At 34.6% G+C, this 24,060-nt stretch overlaps 1 protein-coding gene and 1 long non-coding RNA gene across 3 annotated transcripts; one reads left to right on the top strand and one right to left on the bottom strand.

Annotated features, from left to right (window-relative positions):
* The first annotated feature begins 2,599 nt into the window (after window positions 1-2,599).
* On the top strand, window positions 2,600-3,312 carry LOC117342234. The gene is made up of 2 exons (XR_004535762.1): window positions 2,600-2,697; window positions 3,029-3,312. It is a non-coding gene; the product is annotated as an uncharacterized LOC117342234 (long non-coding RNA).
* A 10,721-nt stretch (window positions 3,313-14,033) lies between these two features.
* On the bottom strand, window positions 14,034-18,696 carry LOC117342233. 2 transcript variants are annotated; one of them, XM_033904295.1, is made up of 7 exons: window positions 17,697-18,696; window positions 17,109-17,234; window positions 16,578-16,713; window positions 16,023-16,273; window positions 15,570-15,792; window positions 14,837-15,140; window positions 14,034-14,575 (listed from the first exon to the last, which is right to left on the bottom strand). In XM_033904295.1, the coding sequence occupies exons 3-7, from the start codon at window positions 16,635-16,637 to the stop codon at window positions 14,334-14,336; spliced, it is 1,080 nt and encodes a 359-aa protein (XP_033760186.1). In that variant the 5' UTR covers window positions 16,638-16,713; window positions 17,109-17,234; window positions 17,697-18,696; the 3' UTR covers window positions 14,034-14,333. The 2 variants fall into 2 exon arrangements, with proteins under 2 accessions (XP_033760186.1, XP_033760187.1); XM_033904296.1 differs by having other exon boundaries at window positions 14,034-14,554; window positions 17,697-18,695.
* Window positions 18,697-24,060: the final 5,364 nt, after the last annotated feature.

Genomic DNA, 24,060 nt, shown 5'->3' on the forward strand with positions numbered 1-24,060 from the left:
GATAATATCCTACTAGGTACAGTAAACCTCACTATATCGCCACCTTCTGGTCTCCGCGATTTTGGCGATATAACGAGTTTGGCGGTTTATCTGGTTTGCCGTTCAAACCCGAGTTTGCTGTCCAAACACTATACCTAGTGTTTCCGTAACAACTGCATATTCTGAAAAATCAAAACCAATTTATTCATATCAAAATATTTCAGCAAATTGTACATGAATATTCTTTGATAACATATAAATATCAAATCTAATTATTTTCCCGAGAATGTCATCGCAATTTTCATCACATGGTCTACAGTAATCGCAACATGATTTTCAATGCTACCTATTTTAACTGTGTGCATGTTCTACCGGGCGTTTGTCGTTTGTTGTGCCTTCTACTGACAAACTGGCAAAAGAAACTGTTGAAGAGATAACCATTTCTGAATGTCTGATTCAGCTGTAGAATGCCTGTGTTCTTGAAATTTGACAACGGTTCATCATGAACTCGCGCCAGTAATGTTTTTAGATCTGTGTCCGGGGTTTCCGATATTGTTAACATTGCGTCATCACGTGGTACGAGACCACAAAGCACTAGCCATAGTTCATTGATTTTGTACACGCGCTCACGGTGTGTAAGCTTATTATCTGTCAGTCGGCAGTCAGTCACGTAACAATAACATATAAACACATGTCCTTCTGGGCTCAATTTGGCGATAATAACGAGATCAAGATGACGGTTTTTTTTATACCATTTGTTCTCGAAATATGACGGCTGATGGCGGTATGCGAATTTGGCGGTAAAACGGATGTATTAGCGTGGGAGGAAATCCGTTCTGAATAAATGAATGGCGTTAAGCGAGTTTGGCGGTAAAACCGGTGGCGATATAACGGGTCGCGATATAACGGGGTTTTACTGTATATGAAACGGCATTTTACGTACAAAATAGTGAAGGAAACTTTCATATTTGATCACTTTTCGATAAATGTTAACAATTCCATTTATTCAAGTATATGTTATCTAATTAACTTGTGCATCGCAGAGTAGGCATATTGCCTTGTTTTGTTCAGGGGCTTGTTTGAAGTGCTACACCACTTTCGATTTTGTTTTTTCCAGACACACCCCTGGTAAACGTTGGCCTTTCCTCTGTCACCGGCCGCCTATAACTGCTTTCACTTTCATAAGCTGGGTTCTCTATTCAATTATCCAATAGGATAAACAACACAAAATATAGAAACAATCAATCGAAATGTAAAGTATTCCAAAAGATAGATTCGGAAACGGAGACACCTGAAAATGTAAAAAGGAAAAAGACCATGTGTTCGGAAAGGGTAAACGCCCTTTTCTTCGTTGAACCAACCGCTATCCAAATCTAGATCAAATCAGTAAGTGATATGTTTACACAATCAAAACTTGGGTAACGACAAACAGCCAGTAGACAATCCAATCGAAGGCGTCATCGAACATACTGCAAAATAAACATATCCCATTGATAGCGAATTCGATCATACAACTTTTTCATTTTGTCATCAACTTGCGTCTCTCGAAACCTTGTGCTTCAATATTTGCTTTCATCAGCTGCCGACATTTGTAAAGATTATCGTTTTATTGAAACCAAGTTTGGACATATAACGGTTATATGTGGGAAAACCCAGAAGTTTGTTTACTTGGCACTGGGAAATTAATAAAAGAAAATTGATATAATTAGTTATAAGCTGCCCCTGTCGGTAACACAGTAAAAGTGGGCATCGTGATGATATGGATATGATTGATGTGTCTTAAAATGGGTATTGAAGCTTAAAAATACACTTTATATATAAATATCGGGTATCGAATTCCGAGGAACGACGAACTATCATCTATTGTATCCCTATTTCAGACAGCTGAAGAAGAAATAAGAATTATATACTATTTTTTTGTAGTTAATTGATCATGAATCACGGCAATGGTAATATTAGGAACAAGTCCGCGGATATCAAATCATCTGGTACTTGTTACCGCCATTTGCTAGGGAACCAGGAACCTTAAGTTATAAAAAACTAATAATAAACAATAGGGAAATCGACATATTCGCGCTACCGTACAGCTTTGTTGTCAGCTGTCAATGTAGTAATGGTGTCTGTTGTATTTCAATCATTCTTTGATTACATTATTGAATAAATAAGATACGTACAAGGACATTACTACGTGTGACCAAATATTATTCATTAAGCCTTCATTTCAGACAGCTGTTGATACATTAACGATGAACTATTTCGGACTTAATTGAACCGATATATGCAAGTAACACACCTCCTGTTCTTTTAGATATTTGATAATGTTGTACTAAAATTCGAACCAAATTAAGGAAAACTTCACCATATTTGTGACGTGACCATAGATAAATGATCTGAAACAGCTGTGGAAGCAGTAACGATGACTACATTTGGACTTAATAATAGATATAATCAAAACAGGTAACATGCCACTGTGTTGTTTTAGATGTACGAGGTGTAATATCAATAACACTAATCCATTTTTGGAAAGCATCACAATATTTATGTTGTGATCAAAGGCAAATTATCGGTTGGTAAATAAAGCTGGATTTTATCAGACATGATTTATAGTTTTACTGCCGTACCAGATGTGGATCGGAGCTCATATAATGACAGTTGTCAGAAGCTCACCACATCCACCACGTTTAGACCCCTGAGCGAACGTTTTCCGGAATACATTGGGTAAGTAGATATTTTCCAAAGCATGTATGACTTATTAACTATTTTTTCACGTTTCCAAACAATGCAGGTATAAGGTTTACATTTCTTTCAACTTGCATACTTTAGCATGAAAAAAACCGAACGCTAATTCTGAATTTATTATATGTTGCTATGTATCACTTTTATTTTTATTTAAAACGTTGTGTTATTCTCCAAGATAAAACGGATAAGAGTTCACAGTTGTGTTTATGTCAGAAGTAAATGAATACAAAAAAAAAGGAAAGTTATAGCGGGCCAGTTTTAATGTTCAAAAATGTATACCAGACCAATGTTTTGTGTTGTATTCTTTCAGAAAAATGGCATTGTTTGCTTTTGTTTGGCCTATCCTCTTGTGTGTAGCGATATTGTCAGAGGGATATCCGAGAGATGACATGAACTCTTGTTGGTGTCGTCATCCAGGGAATGGAATGGGAGGAGGTAAAAGAGACGTACACACCAAACTTCCCGATGACAAAATTACCAGCATGAGCGGGATTGCTGAAGAATTGCTTCCATATCCAAAAGAGAGTTAATGATTTGTGACATCACGTGTAACATATGAAAATAACAAAAAGAAATAAACAATTTCATGTCTGATAATGATAATTTGTTTGATATGTTTAAATCTTTATAAATTTATCACATGATTACTGCGTTATTGAATGAACGCACCGATAGCAAAAGTTGTCTTGTATGCAAAAGCGTCATTAAACTGAAGGAATTTTCTTCACATACTTGCAGATAACCATATGAAGTAGCATTGGACACTGGCTAATGAATCGTAATTCGGGTTCATTTCATATGAATTAAAAAAAACTGATTCGTTTCAACTGTAATGTTATTGATGGTAAATGGGAATCTAACCTCGAATGTTGTCCTTCGGAATGTACGTTGATCCGGGGTCAGGTGTTCGGTAAGCTCGCCGTGCACGTTAAAGATCCTCTTCTGTATTCGTAGGCTTATTGCTAGCCGCCACAAAGTCTAGTTATATATAGGTCTAGATTAGGTTTATGCACGTATTAAGGCAATTCAGTGACACTCCTAAATCATGGACTCTTCATCAAGTACTGTTAATCAAGATCGGGGGAAAATCGACGTCCAAACATGTTCGTAATATGAATATAAAAAAATTGAAACAAGAAGAAAAGAGAATGAAAGAACCTCAGGATGAAAAAAGAAATAATGTTTAATGTGTAAGCATCTTCCGCTATTTTGTCGATACCGCCACGTTGATCTAATTGGTTTCCAAGATGCTAATGTGCCTTATTATGTTTTACAACAGGGCCAAACTATGAGCATAAGACTCAAATTGCATTCCCTTGTTCCAACATGATACAATAGCTTTAAAAATAGCAATTACATGATCCTGTTATTTCGAATATTTTACTGATAAAATAAACGCCAAAGTGTTATTTCTCTATCTCTCTCTCTATTTCTCTATATTTCAATTTATTCCTTCCTTGTAGCGAATACTTGACCCTGGTGTTATGAAATCAACAACTTTTTAGGAAGCAAATGGTGTTCTTTATATCGAAGAAGAGTCTTTGATTGTACGTTTCTACTTTTCGACGCCTACCTGCAATAGGGCAGATATGTTTCCATGAAAAACGTTGTATTATGTATGTCTACATGACATATCTGAAGATAATCATTGTGGTTTAAGAAAGCCTTGACAGAGATAATCACATGCCTGCAGGGAAAAATCAAACATGATGACGACATACGGGAAAATGTTCATAAACTCTAGATCACATGTGTATAACTAGTAATTGGCATTTCAAAAGATCAAATGAGCATCTCAAAAGCAACAGAGAACATCAATATTATAATGGAAACGTAATTTGAACTAAAAAAGAAGGACGAAGATCTGATAACGATTGTACTGTCATTTCTTTTCAAACTTCCCCCAATAAAAGGATAGAAAAACTTATAAAAAGATAGTAGGAAATCAAAAACAAAGTCAAATACATTTAGGAAATCGAGCTTAACGAATCCCCCCTCCCCCGATAACAGTAAATAATGACGATAATGATATAAACAACTTCTTAAAAACACGGTGCTAATCGTATTTTATGAACACATGTTAAAATTTGGAAAAAATACTCTAACCTTTCAAGTTCTAGTGCACGGTTTCGGTATTTGACCCCAAAACGGAAATTCACTCAAAATGTTATCCTGTCACTAATATTTGCCGTTTACATATAAATGGCTGGATAAAGAGGAAAAGGAGATGATGATATCAATGCATCTTGATAAAAATTCAAGAACTGAAATACAGTGCCCTAAATCGACCGGAAGCTTCATTTGTACAGACTAACGATACAGGCAGGTCACGGTCGAGTTTCTTAGGAATGCAATCGATGCAATCGATTTTATTTCATTTTGAATTTAAAAGAAGATGGCGGATGTCGTCGATGAAGCAGAAGACGCCTACTCTCGCTCCGAACACGACCAAGTGCTCCCTCGTTAAATTAATTTTGAGTTTGAATTATTGTTCGATTATTATGTTCGCTTTGTTTATTGTTTTTGTTCTGAAACAAGAAAAATGATTAAAAACAGTGAAATATAGCCTATATACGTTGAACGGCAAAATACGTTACACAAATGTAATTGAAAGACGTTTGTCACGTGACTGAGGTAATGGCTACACGCACCTGAGAGAGCTCCTCGACGAAATGTGGTGTTTCTAATTATTTCTGAGTAACCTACAACGGGAAAGTTGACAAACCACGCACAAAAACATGACTATGTTTTAGTGTTGTATTCAACTGACAACATATTTGTGATATATGCTGGAAATACGAGTTTAACAACAACGGCCACAGCTGGAATGTGAGTACTATTTCACCTGTACTATCGTACCTGTATACCTTTGTACGTGTGCATGTTCATCTACACACACACATATTAGCCGTCCGCTATAGCCCATGGCCAGCTCTTCTGCCACCCCTGTAGTATCGAAACGCAAAATTGAAGACATTATCAGTCCAGAGTCATATAACGCCACTTTACCTTTATCTTCACGTAGAAGGTCTCTACCAGATATACCAAAAATGGACACCCTAACCACTACCCAAGGCGAACCCATCAATCTGTCTCAACCAATTCATGACGTTGTATCTTCATCTGACTTTATCAGTGAATTGGTTCCCAAATTAGCTAAAGAGTTAGGGTCTACCATTAGGAAACAGATAACTGAAGCAATGTCTCCCTTCACCGAACAAATTCAAACTTTAACTGACAAACTTGAAACTGTCACAAAATCCAACGATTTCCTACAGGGGAAAGTTACAGTCCTTGAAAATACAGTGAGAGATCTCGAGTCCTCACTGGAGAACTTAGAGCAATATGGTAGGCGCACCAGTCTCAGATTCCACGGAGTAACCCTGGCTGATAGTGAAAAACAAGTCACCGACGACAAAGTTGTTGAAATCTGTAGGAAAATTGGCGTTAATTTATCTAAAGATGACATTAACAGGTCACACACAATTGGTGAAATCCGTCACGGGAAGGCCCAAATCATTTGCCGATTCCGCAACTGGAAATTAAAAAACCAGGTATACCAAGCGAGAACCCAATTAAAAAATCTGCAGTCAAACAGTGCGCGTGTATTCGTAACGGAAGATCTGACCCGAATTCGTCAAAAAATCATCAGTGGCCTGGCGAGAGCAAAGCGAGAGCGAAAGATCCACTCATTCTGGACCAACGACGGTCGGATATTTTACAGAACCCAGCACGACTCCCCAAAAGTACTAGTCAAACAGTACGACGACATCGCCAACCTGTAACTTTTAACTCTAAACTGTAAAACTCCAAAAACTGAACTTGTATATAATATTAAACCATGTACTATGTTTACTATGTGTACTATTTAAACTTATAAGTGTATTGCCTAGTAACTACAGATATAACTCACAAAATACTGTCATACACTAACGAGCATTACCATTATATGTTCTTAGGATTTTTTACAGATGACATGTAAAAACAGTTTTTTTATCACCTGTAAATTGTTAATAACAACGTAATAGGGTAAAAAGTGCGTGAATCATTATTTTTACACAACTATACTTTTCTTTTGTAGTCAAATTACACATTATACCATGCTAACGAGGTTATTCTGTTTGATATTTGTTACCAATTAACAACAATTATACCTAAACCAGTAATATAATTTCAAACGCCGAATGCCTATTTGAATTACTGAAATGATGCTAATGTGTTTATAAGTATACACCTGAATATGATGTTATGAACATGTACAAGCATATAATATAGTATACTTTGAATACTGAATATGAGGTCAAAATGAATATGTACATTTGTACAATGTTTGATAGTATATATACAAACATATAATATAGTCTACTTGGACTGCTGAATACGATGTTAAAATGAATATGTACACTGAACAGTAGTATATATGCGTATCATATATAATTATATATGATTTATAATTTATATTGTATATCAAAATACGGTGTATGTCACCGGTGCTTAATTTTTGTACACTATAATAGGTGATATCTATATACCCAAGGTAACACATTTTACTTCTGTACTCTAAGTACGTATTTTATCATGCAGGACATAAATGTTCCCCTTACAAAATTACAGGTAAAAAAACTACAAGTATACGCACATAGCACACGACACAACGCACAGCTAATCGCTATTTTGAGTTTGTGTAATAAACTGATCGCGAATGGAATGTACACGTGCAATGTATGTTCGGTAGTCATGGTTGACTTGCGCTGTGTCGTAGAAATGTGTGTGACTTTAGCAGGTGTTGTCAACGATACTTGCTTGCAAATATACAGTTCATATTATTACAAAGTGATTATATATGAAGACTACATGTTATTGCAGAAAACATACAAATAAAATGGACAAATGTAAAATAGTCCACTGATTATACTGAATAATGTATAAAAATGTACATGTATACGCATGTATAATACATGTATAAAGTAATAATGACATATGTAACATGTGTAGAAGGATGTTCACCCAGTTTGTCACAGGTTTGTTCTTAGAACGCATGCTATATAAAAGGTAATTACTATACCAATATATGATATACGATATGTTACATATGTATATACCAGCACATATTATGTAGTACTTATATAAGAACCTACAGTTTATATTTATGTGCGTATGTTCCATCTACGAAGTAGCTGTATACTGGAATGGTAAATAAAAGTCAAATTCGTATAGTGATACTTTACGATTTAACAAGTTATATATTATCCGAACATAATCAGAATGTGACAAACTGTGAACATTAAAAATAAGTTAATATCAAATATAATATAGATAACAGTTATTATATACTAATAGGCACAACATTTTATTTTTCAATAGCAGTCTCTAAATTTGATAGTCATGGTAGCCTTACGATTTGTTGGGAAAATGTCCTGGATGTATACGCAATGCTTATATTCTTATTATGTTTATAAACTACAGGCTGTTATTCACACACACACAAAAAACGTGACAGTACCGGCCAATTAAATAATAGTAATAAAATAAGACATGCTGTTACTGTGTTTTAACATTTGCTTTTGGAATCTTAAACATACGTGTATAGTTGTATGAACCATCAAGTCTGAGAAGGTAACCATGGTTAACTTGAGTTATGATGTAAATTATGATTTGTATTTGTGAAGTTGTTTGTAAATTAGAATGCTCACACTATTATTATGCACTTCTTCATAAATTTATATTGAACTTTGATGTCCCGATTGTAAGTATATGTATGAACCACATGTAACATTTTGATAATTTTTGTTGCTTCAACGTTATTCTCCTCCTCTTATGTCTCTTTAGTTTGCTGTAAATACGTCTGTATGTTATTTTCCTTGAATTCTCTGTCCCCAATCAACATTCTTCTATTCATTTCTATCTATAATCCGCCTTCTCACAAGTATACTCTGCAACCTGGCCATTTGAAAATTGATATCGCTTTATTTCTTATGGAGTCCATTAGCAATCTCCTTGTCAAAACTCTATACTATTTCTATCCTCCATGACAGGATGCTCTTTGTCTGCATGGAGATGTGCTATTGGACTACATTATTTTAAACAGTCTAGTTTAAAGTTAACCTACAGACTTAGCAACGATACATACTCATATCACGATCTTATTTATCTAAACTTTACACTTTTGCCTATTTTTTTTACCCTTTTCATTTTTCTACATATTCATAAAAACCTTAACAATATTGCTACTGTACTGATTCTAATTCTACTCCTGTCTGGTGATATACATACAAACCCAGGACCAGCGGCTAGCTCATCCTCATCTAATACATCTGACACTGAATCGTTTTCTCACCCTGACAATTCACTTCATATAATGCATTTGAATATACGCAGTGTTAGAAATAAAATTGATTTCCTTGATAGCTTTACTGATGACATTAATATCTTGTGTTTAACAGAGACACATTTAGATCCTTCAGTCCCTGATTCTGACCTTTCACTTGCAAACTTCACAACCATATTCAGAAAAGATAGGAACGCTTTTGGTGGTGGAATAATGATCTACACAACTAATGAAGTGCTACCCAAACGCAGATTTGACCTTGAAGCCCAAAATGATGAAATAATGTGGATTGAATTTCAAATTGACAATAATAAATATCTCCTTTGTGTACTTTACAAACCCCCCTGGCAACATTCAAATTCAGGCATCTGGACAAGACTTAAACACTCCCTTGATCTAGCTTTTAATTACACTCCACATGTTCTACTGACAGGCGATACTAACACTGATCTACTACTAGGTAATAACAACGATCTTAGCATACTTACCCAACTATATAATCTAACTAACATTGTCACCAGCCCAACACGGGTAACTAATACAAGTCAATCCCTAATCGACCCATTTTTCACTAGTGACTCTATCAGAACCGATCTATCCATGGTTATACCTGTTTTAGAAACCATAAGTGATCATAGAGCAGTTCTTGTCTCTATATCATCCCTTTGCTCAAACAAAATTCTTTTAAGCGAAAAATTTGGCTTTTTAACAGAGCAGATATTCTGAACCTTAAAACTGAAGTTGCTCACGTAAACTGGAATAACCCTTTTTCCAATGTTGAAAATGTAAGTGAAAAAACTGATATCTTTACTAATACCCTTACTAGAATTTTGGAAAAGCATATTCCTAAAAAAACTATTACTGTGAATAAAAATGACAAGCCATGGATGAACGGAGATCTACGAAAGGCAATAAAGCGTAGAAACAGACTAAGGAAACACTTTATAAGAGTTAAGTCACCACAATCTGAAATTAAATTCAAACGTGCAAGAAACAAAGTAAGTAACATGCTCAAACACGCTAAGGCTCTTTTCTACGAGAATACTGATGGACAAATAAATGATAAGTCAGCTAACCCTAGAACTTATTGGAAACTAATGCGCATGATGCTGAAAGGTAATACAATCTCTGATCTTCCTCCTTTGCTAAATCCAACAACTAACTGCCTTACTTCAGACAACTTTGAAAAATCAAATATTCTTAACAACTTTTTTCAATCTGTTTCTAACCTGGACAACCCCGATGATGATACACCCTACTTTGAAACCCAGACTGACACATCCCTTTCCGAAATAATTATAACTGAACAAGAAGTGTCTGATACTATCAATACTCTAGATACTAACAAAGCCGCTGGTCCCGACGGTATTAGCCATAAGATGTTAAAAATACTTACCCCGGAAATAGTTGCGCCGCTTACTCTTATATTCAACGAATCTCTTCGTACTTCTGTATTTCCCGAATCATGGAAGCTTGCCTATGTCACTCCCATTTTCAAAAAAGGTGAACCTGAACTTGCTAATAACTATAGACCCATCTCACTTCTTAGCTGTCTTGGAAAACTATTTGAACGCATTGTCCACAAGCACATCTACAACTATCTTTTTAGTAATGAACTTATCTATAACTTACAGTCTGGCTTCCTACCTAACCACTCTACTACTCACCAACTAATCGAATTATATCACAACATACTTCTTGCCCTGGAGAATCATGAATATACTGCTATTGTTTTTTGTGACTTTTCTAAAGCTTTCGACAGAGTTTGGCATAAGGGTCTCTTAATAAAACTAGAAAAATATGGGATAAAAGACAAACTTCTGGATTGGATAAAAAATTACTTAACAAACAGGCGTCAATCAGTTGTACTGCAAAATTCTATTTCTTCACAATTATCCATAAAAGCTGGAGTTCCTCAGGGATCAGTATTAGGGCCACTTCTCTTCCTGGTTTATATTAATGATATCTCCAACACACTACTTTCTGTTACAAGACTATTTGCCGACGACACCGCACTAACACACTCTTCCAAAAATTTACTCGATGTTGAACAGGTAATAAACTTTGACATGGAACAAATGAATCTCTGGTCGAAAAAATGGTTAATGACTTTCAATCCCACTAAAACGGAAATAATCATGATTCCTAATACCGCAATTCCTTCTAACCCTAAATTTCTTTTCGATAACACGCCGATCCCTATTGTAACCAGTCACAAACATCTAGGTGTAGTCCTTAACAGTGGCGGTACATGGAATACCCATATCGAAGACAATATAAACAGAACCATAAAATACATAGCAACTTTACGAAAATTAAAATACATTTTAAAAAGGAAAATTTAAGAAAAAATATACCTTGTTTTTATTAGACCACTTTTTGAGTATGCCTCTGAAGTATGGGACAACTGTAATGCCACTTTAACTAACAAACTTGAGAATATGCAGTTCGAAGCTGGTCGAATCATAACCGGTTTACCTATCTTTACTAAGAAAGAGTTTATATATAGTGAACTAGGGTGGCAGTCATTAGCTGATAGACGGAAAAATAGAAAATTGTGTATGTTTTATAATATTCGTAATGATAACTCTCCTTCTTTCCTAAAGTCCCTACTCCCACACACAGTGTCTAACTATACTAACTACAACCTAAGAAACAGAGATGACTATCAAAATCCTTACTATAGACTGCAAATTACAAAATCATCTTTTATCCCAAACACAACTAATTCTTGGAACAACCTACCAACTGAAGCAAAATCATCGCAATCCATCAGACAATTTAAGACCTTTCTAACTCACCAAGATACTAATCCACCACAAATTCAACAATTCCTTGAATATGGTTCAAGAAAAGCCAATATTTTACATTGTCAATTACGTAATCGCTGTAGTCCTTTAAAGCACGACCTTCATAAAGCCCATCTTTCAGAAAACGCTATCTGTGACTGTGGACACTATTGCGAAAAGTCTTCCCACTTCTTCCTACACTGTAAAAACCATGAACAGTCCCGTAACAAAATGATTGATTCCTTGAACTGGTATAACAGAATCACCGTAGAACATCTTTTGTCTGGGGACCCAAATCTAGACACTAACCATAATATTCTTATCTGTAGGTCTGTACAAACGTTTATTCTAGATTCCAAAAGATTCAACATATAGTATCTACTTGCTTGTTTCTACTAATAAGATATCTACCATTTGTATCAAAAGCCGGGTTGTTAGTGCTATTCTTATGTTTCTTCCTTTCTTTTTTCTCCTTACTGTTTTCTCCCTTTTCAATTATTTTTTTAATAAATCTAAACCTCTTTTTCGAACACCATAAGTATATCATAAGTATCCTAAAGTATCATTTAAATCATATTACTTTATCACGAAATTACATATATAGACTGCATCGTGTTTCAGTGGTCCTGCCGGCGAAGTAAGGTTAAGTAATTAGGTATTCCATGGAGTGATCAAAGATGGACAACGTCAGACTGGAGAAAGCTTCTAAGCACAGGATGTGACGAACTCTTAGAAAGTAGAAGGATCGGAGTGTATGAACAGTAGTGTTTTACTTGCGCCGTCAGGGCCACTGAAACCTCTTGCATGTATAAACGATAAACATTATATCATACTTGGTGTTCACAATCTATTTCGCTGCTTTACATTTTCCAACCTTTTGTTTAAAAGAAAGTTTAATAATTATGTCACGTGAAACATTGTATATACACATTTGTTACGGAAAGGACGTTGGTAAGTTGCATAACTTTTGTCCAATCCATTTGCCATTATGCAATAAAATTGATTTAAACTAAACGTTTCTTTCTATACTCCATACCGTTATGAGGGGATCTTTTGTTTAATACACATATATCATGTAGTCTTTGGAAATTGTGCAATTAAGTAACTGGAAAGGTTAGCTATTAAAGTTTTTGTAGTCTAATGAGCAAAGCAGTGATAAAACAGGTGATCAAATCATACCATATAGTGTATCAAACCAAGCCAAATATAATGCGACTGCATTGAACTTTAACTGCCGACCAGATATGAATCTTGGATTATATAATAGTATATGTCATAAGCCCATCACATCTACGACTTATAGACTCCTGTCTATATATCCTATAAGTTAATATTAAAGTAAAATATAATAGTACGTGTACGATTCAATTCATGGTTACGTGAAGTTAAAGGTAGAAGGCTGCTGGCTCGAAACAATTTCCCAAAATAACATGTATGTAATATGTAAATTTATTGATAATAATGCAAATAGAACAGCTTTTCCAGTTGTGATCCAACCGTCTCAAGCTCGTGATAACAAACACATTCTAGAGAAGAGCGACTCTTTTGTAAAACAGGACGAATTGTGCGAGGATATCACATATCATGGAAACCATTCCTGTGAACGTAACATCATATATGAGCCGCCGGCTGGCATTTAGGTCCTTAAGGCATAAAAAATCAAAATTGAGGTTTTGGTATTTTCATAATCTAGAGATAATGGCGGTTAAATTGGTGTAAAAATAGTTTTGGTGTGTCAATAACGGACGATTTGACGCTACATTGAATATATGTCGCATTTGGTATGCTAGATGACGTTGGCGTTACTAACGACGTCATTTTACCAGTGCCATTTTTGACGTCATTTTTTGCAACGTCATTTATCACAGACAGTTGCATAATGCTTTGCTGTTACAGGTCTTGAATTGAAGACTGTTATTTTGTAATTGTTATTATATCTATAGTCATTTAAAAAGAAAAAAGTCCTTTTTCAGTTGTCATGATTCATTTATTTACAAGGATAAAATTTGTGATTCACATATCAACTTGAACACAAACATGTATCTTGCAATAAACAGGTAACATCCCTTGTAATTACACACAAAAACAATCAGTCACATCCCTTACACACAAAAACAATCAGTCACATCCCTTACATACAAAAACAATCAGTCACATCTCGTACATACAAAAACAATCAGTCACATCCCTTACATACAAAAACAATCAGTCACATCCCTTACCTAATACAAAAACAATCAGTCACATCCCTTACCTAATACAAATAACAATCAATTTATATTTTATTTGGTAGAAACAGATTGCAAAGTGAACTCCAGGACTCCATCAGGATTATATTGTTACAATTAATTACATGTAGTGTAAGAAGATAAAACATTTATTTTGAAATTGTATTTAACTGTATCCTAACAAGCAATGCTCATTTCATAATATATAAAAAAAGCATGAGTACAGTATTTAAGATTTCATCAATAACAATTTTGATCTCAACTTTCAGTTCATTCTTCTGTGTGGGTGGGTCTAGAGGTGGGCTCTGGGACAGTGGGCAGGGGACATAGAAGGTCCTTAGACGGATCCTTTACAAAAGGCCTGATATTTTTGTACAGGTACCATGCACGTTCTGCGGAAAAACCTTTTGCCTCCAGTCTCACTGGCAAACCCTGTGGAATAATCTTTCCCCTCTTCACAAGCCTCACTGGCGTTGTCTCCCCGTCAACACCTTTATTAACAGTAACCATTCCTGAAAGAAAGAAACAGGAATGGCATGTTGTAATTGAACTTAGTTTTGAAAGGGATACACATAAAAATCAAAAAGAACCTGTACAAAACCATTTTATTTTTTAATCGGATAAAAATTCTGCATGCCCCACATACCAAATACATCATTAGAATCAGACTCATAAATCTAGTGGAATTACCCATGGAGGTAATTGATAATGAAAGCGCAGTACATTATATAAATTAAATGGATTGAAATATGTAAATATAGCAGTACATGTACCTGAAGTGGTGGAAGCAAAGTGAAAGTGATGGTATTTCCCAATACCAGGAACCGCTCTAAATACAGGTTTGAAGAATTGTTTCCAGTCTCTCCAGATCCACGAATTTGGTGACATCTCACTGTATAAATCTGCCTGGTTATGTGTGGATGAAGCATGAATTGTCATCTTCAGGTCAGACAAACTATCCACATCATTGCGTCTGATTTTCCTTCGGGCAATACCAAACATCCCATCCACAAGACAACGGGCATGATATGGCTTCATGAAATGTAAATGGATGTCATCATGACATCTTGTGACAACCTGAATCATAAAAAAATAAAATTAGGTTCATTGTATAAAGCAGTGTAAGAAGCTGTATTATTAAGTTTATTATATTACTGGCCTGCTTTCTACTAGCATGTCAAAAATAAGACACCTGTATAATAACACTATTGTGACTTCACAATTACAAAATTTTGGAGAAATCGGAGATGAGTGGGTATCAACATTCAACAGCTTCAAAAATATGTAACTTATGTCATAATGATTATGTAATGTTGAATAATTGTTTCAGTACAAAGAAACATACAGCCTTCTCCTTATATTTGCATAACTACCAGTTTTGTGATAAACAGAAACTTACACTGCTGACTTTTTTGAATGAATTCAGTTCAACTTGGCAAATGATCTTAACTGATGTGCCACACTCCTTTAAGGTGTTTTCTTAACTCAACAACAAATATTCCATACCTGATTCTTATTTTGGCCACCACAATTGTCTGCATTCAAGTACACAGTTTTTTCTCCTTCCCCATGGTATTCGAAGAAGTGGTGCAACATAGATACAACAGCATTGGCCGAGTGGCTCTGGGCACCATCCAGACCAATGGACTGATCCTCGCCAAACAAATAATTTGTTTGCAGGGACCGACCATCATTGCAAATACCAAATAGATTAGCTTTATATGGTGACCTGAAAGAAAAAGCTGTACAATATCAGAGAAGCATGGTGTTCAAGATCATTTCTTTTAATTTCAATCGGATATTTTTTTATTCTGATATTCAAGATTGAAACTTTACATCTTTAATACATGAATTACATTTTATGAAATATGATCCAATACTACAGAGATTTAATGGTTTTAAATGTAACCTGTTTTACCTACTGCTTCTCCCTTTTAACAGACTTAAATTGTTTTTTACCTGAAGTACAAAGCTCCTTCCTGTCTGCAATGACTGGGCAGAAGTACACTTTGAGCATAATCAAATGTGTAGTGGACATCATTTAGGTCCATGGAAGTTGGAGGAACAGGAACAGTAGACTTTGGATGACCCTGAAGACCTGCAATAGCAGCATGACATTTTTGTCGATAGTGGTCTCTCTCCTTTTGGGCTGATGAAATGTGTTCTGCAAAGTCTGTGCTAGCCCCCATTTTATCTGCCTCAGTGATGGCCTAGATACAATATATGTACAAAAATTTTATCTTAACATGTCATCAAAATGTTCTATATACATTGTACATACAAAATGTATATAATGAACCTATAAAAATGTATAACAAGATGTTTAAAGCAATAAAAGTTTTCTTTGTAATTTTACTAATAAATTCATACCATTATTGTTATGAATGAATATGAATGTAGAATTATTACAATATCACTATCTGTTTATCTAAAATTAGAACTCAAATATATTAAGATATTTTGGTTTTAATGTCCATGGATATTAAATTAGACTTGTTTTGATTAGGTTCTTACCTTCTGTATCCGATTCCTAAAGGATTCACATTTGTGACATACATCTGTCTTGCAGGACATGAACTGGATGTGTGGGAGACACTGGTGCTATATTCTTCTGAAAGTGGTCTCAGATAGGCATCGGTTTTCTGTTTCACTGTTGAAAATAGATATGTCACTAGATCATAAAATTGGAGTGTGACGATTATAAACAATACTAAAACCAAATAATTCAATGTCATTTCCAAAGTTTGAAATATATTATTTTCATTTTAACAAATAATTTGGACAAATTCTAAGATATCTAGTGATGGAAGATAATTTATTAGTAGCTTGTTTGTGTTTATAATTAAAGCATACATAGTTAAAAAAAAATATTCTTATAGCTAAACCAATTTATAAAGGCATTATTTCAAATGTTTTATGATTATAAATTAAATGTATCTGAAGACAATATTTAATTCATAACAGTGAAAATTGACACTGGTTTATCATGGATTGCTGTATGAATTGATTACCAAGTACTTTTTTCATTATGAGGATAATACTTACATACATACTTGGCTGTATTTCTTATGGACAGATAGATAGGTTTCACTTCCAGGTAAATATATTGGTGGAAAGCTGTCCCGTCCACGTGGTGCAGCAGGTTGGGGCAATCCCATCTCATCTGCATACCTAACATATAAATGTAACTGCATTAAAAAATAATTAACATCAAAATTCATTTCCAAATATCTCATTGTGCTGATAGTATAATATGTATAATGGAAATTTGGAAACAGACAAGGTCTGTATCAAACTGTGACCTATTACAATTGAATGTATGTAAATAAATAATATAGCTAGTATATTTCAAAATACATGTACCCGGTATGTTTATATTTATTCAAGGTGACTTGAGATGATTTTTTAAAATTAAGTTTTGCACATGTTAAGTTAAATTACTAACAGTTGTATTATTTATTTATTTTTCCCCAGCAAAAGAGAACAAAATACAGACTGCACAGATAGTTTGATGTTAACCATGACATGCACGACAAGTATGAATATTCTACATACAGAACTATGGGTTTCATTTTTATTTTATTTTTAATGTTAAATACCTGTGTATAAGTACACATACGGCACAGCACTTACCTTGAAATAAACTGGACAACTTGTTGAACATTATCATAGGTCACTGCATTTTTGGGTTTTTTCCCTGTATTTCCATGTATCCGTGGAACAGCACCATTCTTGACGAAATGGGCCCTGATGTTTTTCAAGTAATGTGCATTTATGTTATTAACATAAAGGAACAAGCCTTGCAAACACTTGTGTTCTGGAATTGGTAGTCAAAGCGATGCCGTTTGACGTTAGTTTGACCATGTATTCCCCTTGTCATGCCACATGCCTGGAGCTGTCCAATAATTAACATGTCCCTGCCATCTCTCTCCATTCCCTGCACATTCAATCTGTTATCTTTGATATCCATATTGGGAAATTTGGACAGACACCCCTTCTTACATTTACGCTGTGCGTCACGTTCGTCAGAGTTATTTTCGTCATCATCATCATCATCAACCTCGTTGTCATCACTACGTAGTGTGTCTTGATCAGAATCATTTTCTGTGTCCCTTTCAACGTCATTTCTGATAAAAACTCTCATCCGAGTATGCAGAATCGGCGAATTAATAACGCTAATGCCGTTACTCACATCATCATCATCATTATCACTCTCGATGTCATAGTCAAAATCAACATCTTCATCCTGATTACCGGAGACAGAACTCACCTCTTCAGCTGTACCACTGTTTACCCGACTTGTACACGGAAAGAAATGGCTAAAATCATCGCCTATCTCACTTGCTAAATCGCTATCACATCCGACTACGTTAAAATTTGGCGGAAGAGACATCATATACGATTTCTTGATGCGTTAGACCTAAACACTCCCATCTGCCATCTTCGTAGCGAATGTAAACAACTACGTAAATACCGGAAGTGTGTTCGGCAGAAAACGGGGAAACCCCATTCGTGTCGATATTTTTGTTGAATAAACACTTTTATTTACATTTACCGTTAATGTTATTGAATGGAAAATTAACCGACATATCTAAAGTTTAAGGACAGGTATTTAAAGTTCATCTATAACAAAGTATATCAGTTGCATTTTGTGTTTTTGCAACGCAAGTGGGATTCCCGTTTTCGCGCGAAACGGAAATAGAATGGAAATAATAACTCTGACGGAATTCCCTTTTTTCTCCGTTTTCATTGGATAGAACTTAAGGACCTAAATGCCAGCCGGCGGCTCATATGTACTTCAGTAATACTGTTTTGTTTGATGTGTGTAATTTACCTTAATTTCTACCACAATACCCTGTGTTATTCAACTCTCAGACCATCAGTTAATCATTACAGCTGTTGATTAACAATCTGTTTATACCACACGTGGTATAAACTCTGTACGCATTTTGATTGGCTAATACGGTGAACTTTGACCTAGGCTGCAATTGTTATTGACGTCATCAATAACCTAATGACGTCACATCACCGGGTCCCGGACGTCACCGGTACACTTTATTTGCATACGCGAAATTATACTTTGCCACGTTTCCCTTTGATTCAAGCCGATATTATTCTGGTAGAAACAGGTCACACTACTCGAAATTGTTGGATGTTGGATATGGAATTTATTTCACACGAGTAAGTTATTTTTTAAAAGTTACAAAAGACAAGAGCTTTAGCGAGTGTTTCTTGCAACTTTTAAAAAATAACTTACGAGTGTGAAATCAATTCCATATCCAACATCCACTCGTTGTGTAACCTCTATGTATACAAAATAACAACATTTAAACAAAACCGTAATTATGAATAAAACTCAATACAACAAGGACATAATACGAACTTCGTACATTAACTATATACATGAAGTTTTGCCTTTCTCTAGTGTGTAGCGATATTGTTAGAGTGTTATTTGGCAGAAGATTCAAGACTTGCTGAGATATTGATGTAAGGCTAGGGATAAAACGTTAGGAATTCAACAGTAACAAAGAGAGACAAGGCTGTCAAGAAATGATTGGACCTCTGGGGAAATGGTATATACCGCATTTAATAATGAAAAATGTCTGTGAAAAAGAAAGCATAATGATTTGTTACTGGACAACTCTATCCAAATAACCATTCTGAAGAAATACAAGCGTGCCGCACGATTTGTCCTGTTATTATTCATTAAATAAATATTTTGATCATGTAAGATTGATTCTATTACCAAAAAATGCCTTATGTTGTCTCCTGATTCCTACGAAAATTCGATTGAATTATTTGATATAGCTCTTGAAGAATATGATTGAAGTCAAATGTTATAATTTTGATTTCAAATAATATACATATTTACATGTAATTTTACAATGTAGATACTACGAACACATAAGGGGTTGTCCTCAGAATCAGAGCTTGGGTAACGACAAACAACTAGAAGGCAACTTAGCCGACATCGACATACCAAAATAGAATTAGTAATTCCAATTAGAAAGCCATACAACTTTTTTCAATTCCTCGTCATCAACTTGTATCTTTCGAAACCTGGTGTCATTAATTTTGCTTTCGTAAGCTCCTGACATCTATCTATTGAAAATAAGTAAGGACATATTCAACGACTACGTAATGGGAAAGTAGAGAGTTTGCTTACTTTGAAATTGATAATTCATAATAAGAAAGTAGATACCATCGGTTTTAAGCTACTTTTGTTGGCAACACTGTAAAAGTGCGTTCTACGATAACACAGATATGACTTACTTTAAACGGGAATAACAGCTTAAAAATACTATTCATACATTAAATACCGGTTTGGAATTCAGAGGAGTGACGGAATATTGTATATTAAGTCTCCTTTTTAGACAGCTAAAGATTATTCATGTTTTAAGTTTTTTAGCTTATTAATCTTTTTAGAGTCCCTCGCGTCGGAACTTGACATTAATCACTCCCAAAATTTGGAACAAGTTTTTAGATATCAAATCAGCTGTGACATGTTACCGTCATATGCTGGTGAAGCGAGGACCTTATTTATTTAGAGATCAACAATCAACAATAAGGAAACCGACATCTTCACGCTACCGTACAGATTTGTTTTAAGTTGTGTATGTCAATGGTTCTTTGTTTACATTATATGGACATTCCTACAAGTGACCAAATGTTATTCATTTAGCCTTTATTCCATACAGATGGAGAAACATACAACAAAGAATAATTTTTGATATAATTGATCCGTTAAAAGCATGGAACACGCCTTTGTTCTGTTAGATATTTGATTATGAAATGCTTATAGTACAAATCCATTTTTGGAAAAACATCACCATATCTGCTTTTTGACATAGATAAGTTATTTGAAACAACTGCAGACGCAGTAACTATTACTTAATTTAAAATTAATAGATCTTCTAAAAGCAGGTAGCATGTCATAATGATTTACTATATACATTATTGTGTAATATCGATAATACGATTCTATTTTTGGGAAACATTGCCATTTTTGTGTTGTGATAAAAAAAATCAGCGTATGCTAAAACCGAATTTTAGCAGACATGATCAGTAATTTACTGCTGTACCAGATGTGAATGTGAGCTTATATAATAGGAGTTACTGGTTCACCACATCTACTACTGATAGACGCCAGTGCAGACATTTACGGAATGTACTGGGTAAGTAGCTTTGATTCATTATCTTAATGAGTTGACATAACCCATTTTTGGTAAAACGTTCTTCGTGTATTCAAACGATGTAGAAATTTAATACTTAAGTCTACATTTATGTTTTAATTACATTCACGAACATGATAATATCTCGAACACTGATTCTCGATCAAGTATACATTGCTATTTGGCAGTTAGTTACTTCTATTTGATGTGGCTTTTATTCATCCTATTCGCCAATGTTACACAGATTGAAAATAACAGATACGTTTGTGTAAGAAAATAATAGATACAAAAGTATTTATAGTTGGACAGGATTCGTGTTCAAAACCCGATACCAGAACATTTTTATATTCTTCCAGGAAAATGGCATTAGTTCCTGTGTTTTTTACTTTCCTCCGGTGTTTAGCAATACTGTCTGGGGAAGGTTTGACAGAAGTTTCAGGACTTGCTGATCTAAAAAGAGAGGACGTTAGTCATAGAGGGATAGTGTATCTCAAACTTCCCGATGCTAAAATCCTTCGGAAGAGGGCTGCTGAAGTATTTCCTTCACCACCCGGGAAGTGAAGACTTGTAACAAAAGGAATCAATGATGTCATAACTGAAAATGTTTTATTGTATATATCGAAACATATCTGATTTGGTTATATGATTGCTGTGTTATTGTTATTGTTTAAACACACCCATTACAAAATGTTCGCATGCATGTGTGTAATATCACATATACTGACATCATTAAAGGCTAATAAATTGATTCACATACTTCCAGACATTTGCAAAATTCAAAAGAAATGTTCAAGTTAGATAAAGTAGAGCCAAAATGAACTAAACCACATAACTCTAGGACTCGTCAGTGATGCTAGTTGTCTCAAATGAACATAGGACGCGACCAAAAGTGCCATCAAAATTTTAAAGAGAGGCGAAGCAAATTTCAATATTTGAATTTTAACGAACATTAATAAAATGGGAATGAATTAAAACTAGACAAACAACCAGGCTACTATAAAATGTGGATATAAATGTGTAGACGAAACCTTATATGTATCTCAAAATTAATAAGATATAGGCAAAATATAAAACCTAATGAATATCTGGCAGCCTTAACAATCACCTGACCAGCGCTATCTAAACACACCCACGAGCAAACTTCCTGTTTTGATACCATGTTTTATGTTACAATATTAAATCACATTAGTCGCTATGATAACGGGAATATCATGTAGCCCGCATTTGCCCTAGCTTTTTATGGCGGGTGCCGTCCATGAAGTAGTAGGCCCTTACTCTCTTTCTCTCTCTACTCCTGATCGTATTGCCCTTGTACTTTTGCTAATCTATATATTTGTTTATATTTTGTCGTTGTTCAATCGATTTTGAATCATGGTTTGGTTTTGATGTCGGTATTCTTTGTTGCTTCTTCTCTGCGTCTCCTGCAGTAAGGAATTTTGTTTTTTGTTTGTTTTTTAACAGGAAAATTGATTCACGTTAAAAGGCAAACTATTCTATACAAATATAATTGAAAGTCATTTTTCTAGTCTATACCGTTATGAAGGAAAACTATTTAAATGTATATATAAAAAGAGGTGTTCGCAATTAGTGTAATTGTACAACTAGGAATATAAACAATTACAAAAGTTGTGGTCTGACGATCAAAGCATAAGTATAGCGGATAACAAAATATTGATTGCTTGATATTTTGGAAACAAATTCTATATGTATATGGCGATCAAAGACAAATAATTGTATGTTGATCCAAACTGAAAATAAGGCGACGATCATGAACTTTTACGGCCGTACCAGATGTGAATCTGGGATTATATAATAACAGGTGTCACAAGATTATCACATCTACGACCCTTAGACTGCCGTATGAACGTTTTCCGGAATACACCGAGTAAGTAGTTTTATATATCATACATATACCCTGACGTTAAGGTAAAATACGGATCTCTTATAACATTTTCAATAATTCTGAAAAAATAATTGATATGCTTCGCAGGTAAATGTTTTCCCGAAATATATGTAATATGTAAGGTCCGTTATGATAATACAAATATAACCGGTTTTCGAGATACGATCGAACCGTCTCGATCTAGATCAGGATAACAAAACACATTCTAAAGAAGATTTTATATTGTAAACAGGATCATTTGTGCGAGGATATCAATTTATTATGAAAATGATTCCTATGAACTTAACATCATATATATGTACTTCAGTAACACAGTTCTGTTCCACGTGAGTGGTTTACCTTTATGTATCAAAAATAATGACATTCAAACAAAACCGTTACTAAGTAAACATCAATAAAACAAGGGTGTAATAGAAAAATCGTACTTTAACTATGTAATGGGTAAGAAAATAATAAGAAATATATATCTATAGTTTTGTGACCTCATTAACCTATTTTCATTTCAAACGAAATATTTATCTATCCTACATATTAGGAAAGTATGGAATGGAATTAATTAATATGTAATTGTAAGCTATATATAATCATAAGGTGATATCTATTCTTATGTTGATATTTTTTAGAACAAATGCCATTGGCTGCTGTTGTTTTGCCATTCCTTTTGTGCATAGCAATATTGTCAGAGGGATGTTTGACAGAGGCTTCAGGAATTGCTGATCATCTGCAATACAGTGGGGATGGATTTGGAGGGAAAGAACAAATCAAACCTACCAATCACAATATCACAAGGAGGGACAGGGCTGCTGAGGAATTGGTTGCTCCTCCTATCCCAGGGGGATGATGTCGTGTAGCATCAAGTGTAGCATATCAAAATAACAAGAAATATATGGTTTCCTAACTGATCATGATGTTTTTTGTGTTT

This window comes from Pecten maximus, chromosome 14 (genome assembly GCF_902652985.1).
Source record: "Pecten maximus chromosome 14, xPecMax1.1, whole genome shotgun sequence".
In the NCBI taxonomy this organism is placed as follows: domain Eukaryota; kingdom Metazoa; phylum Mollusca; class Bivalvia; order Pectinida; family Pectinidae; genus Pecten; species Pecten maximus.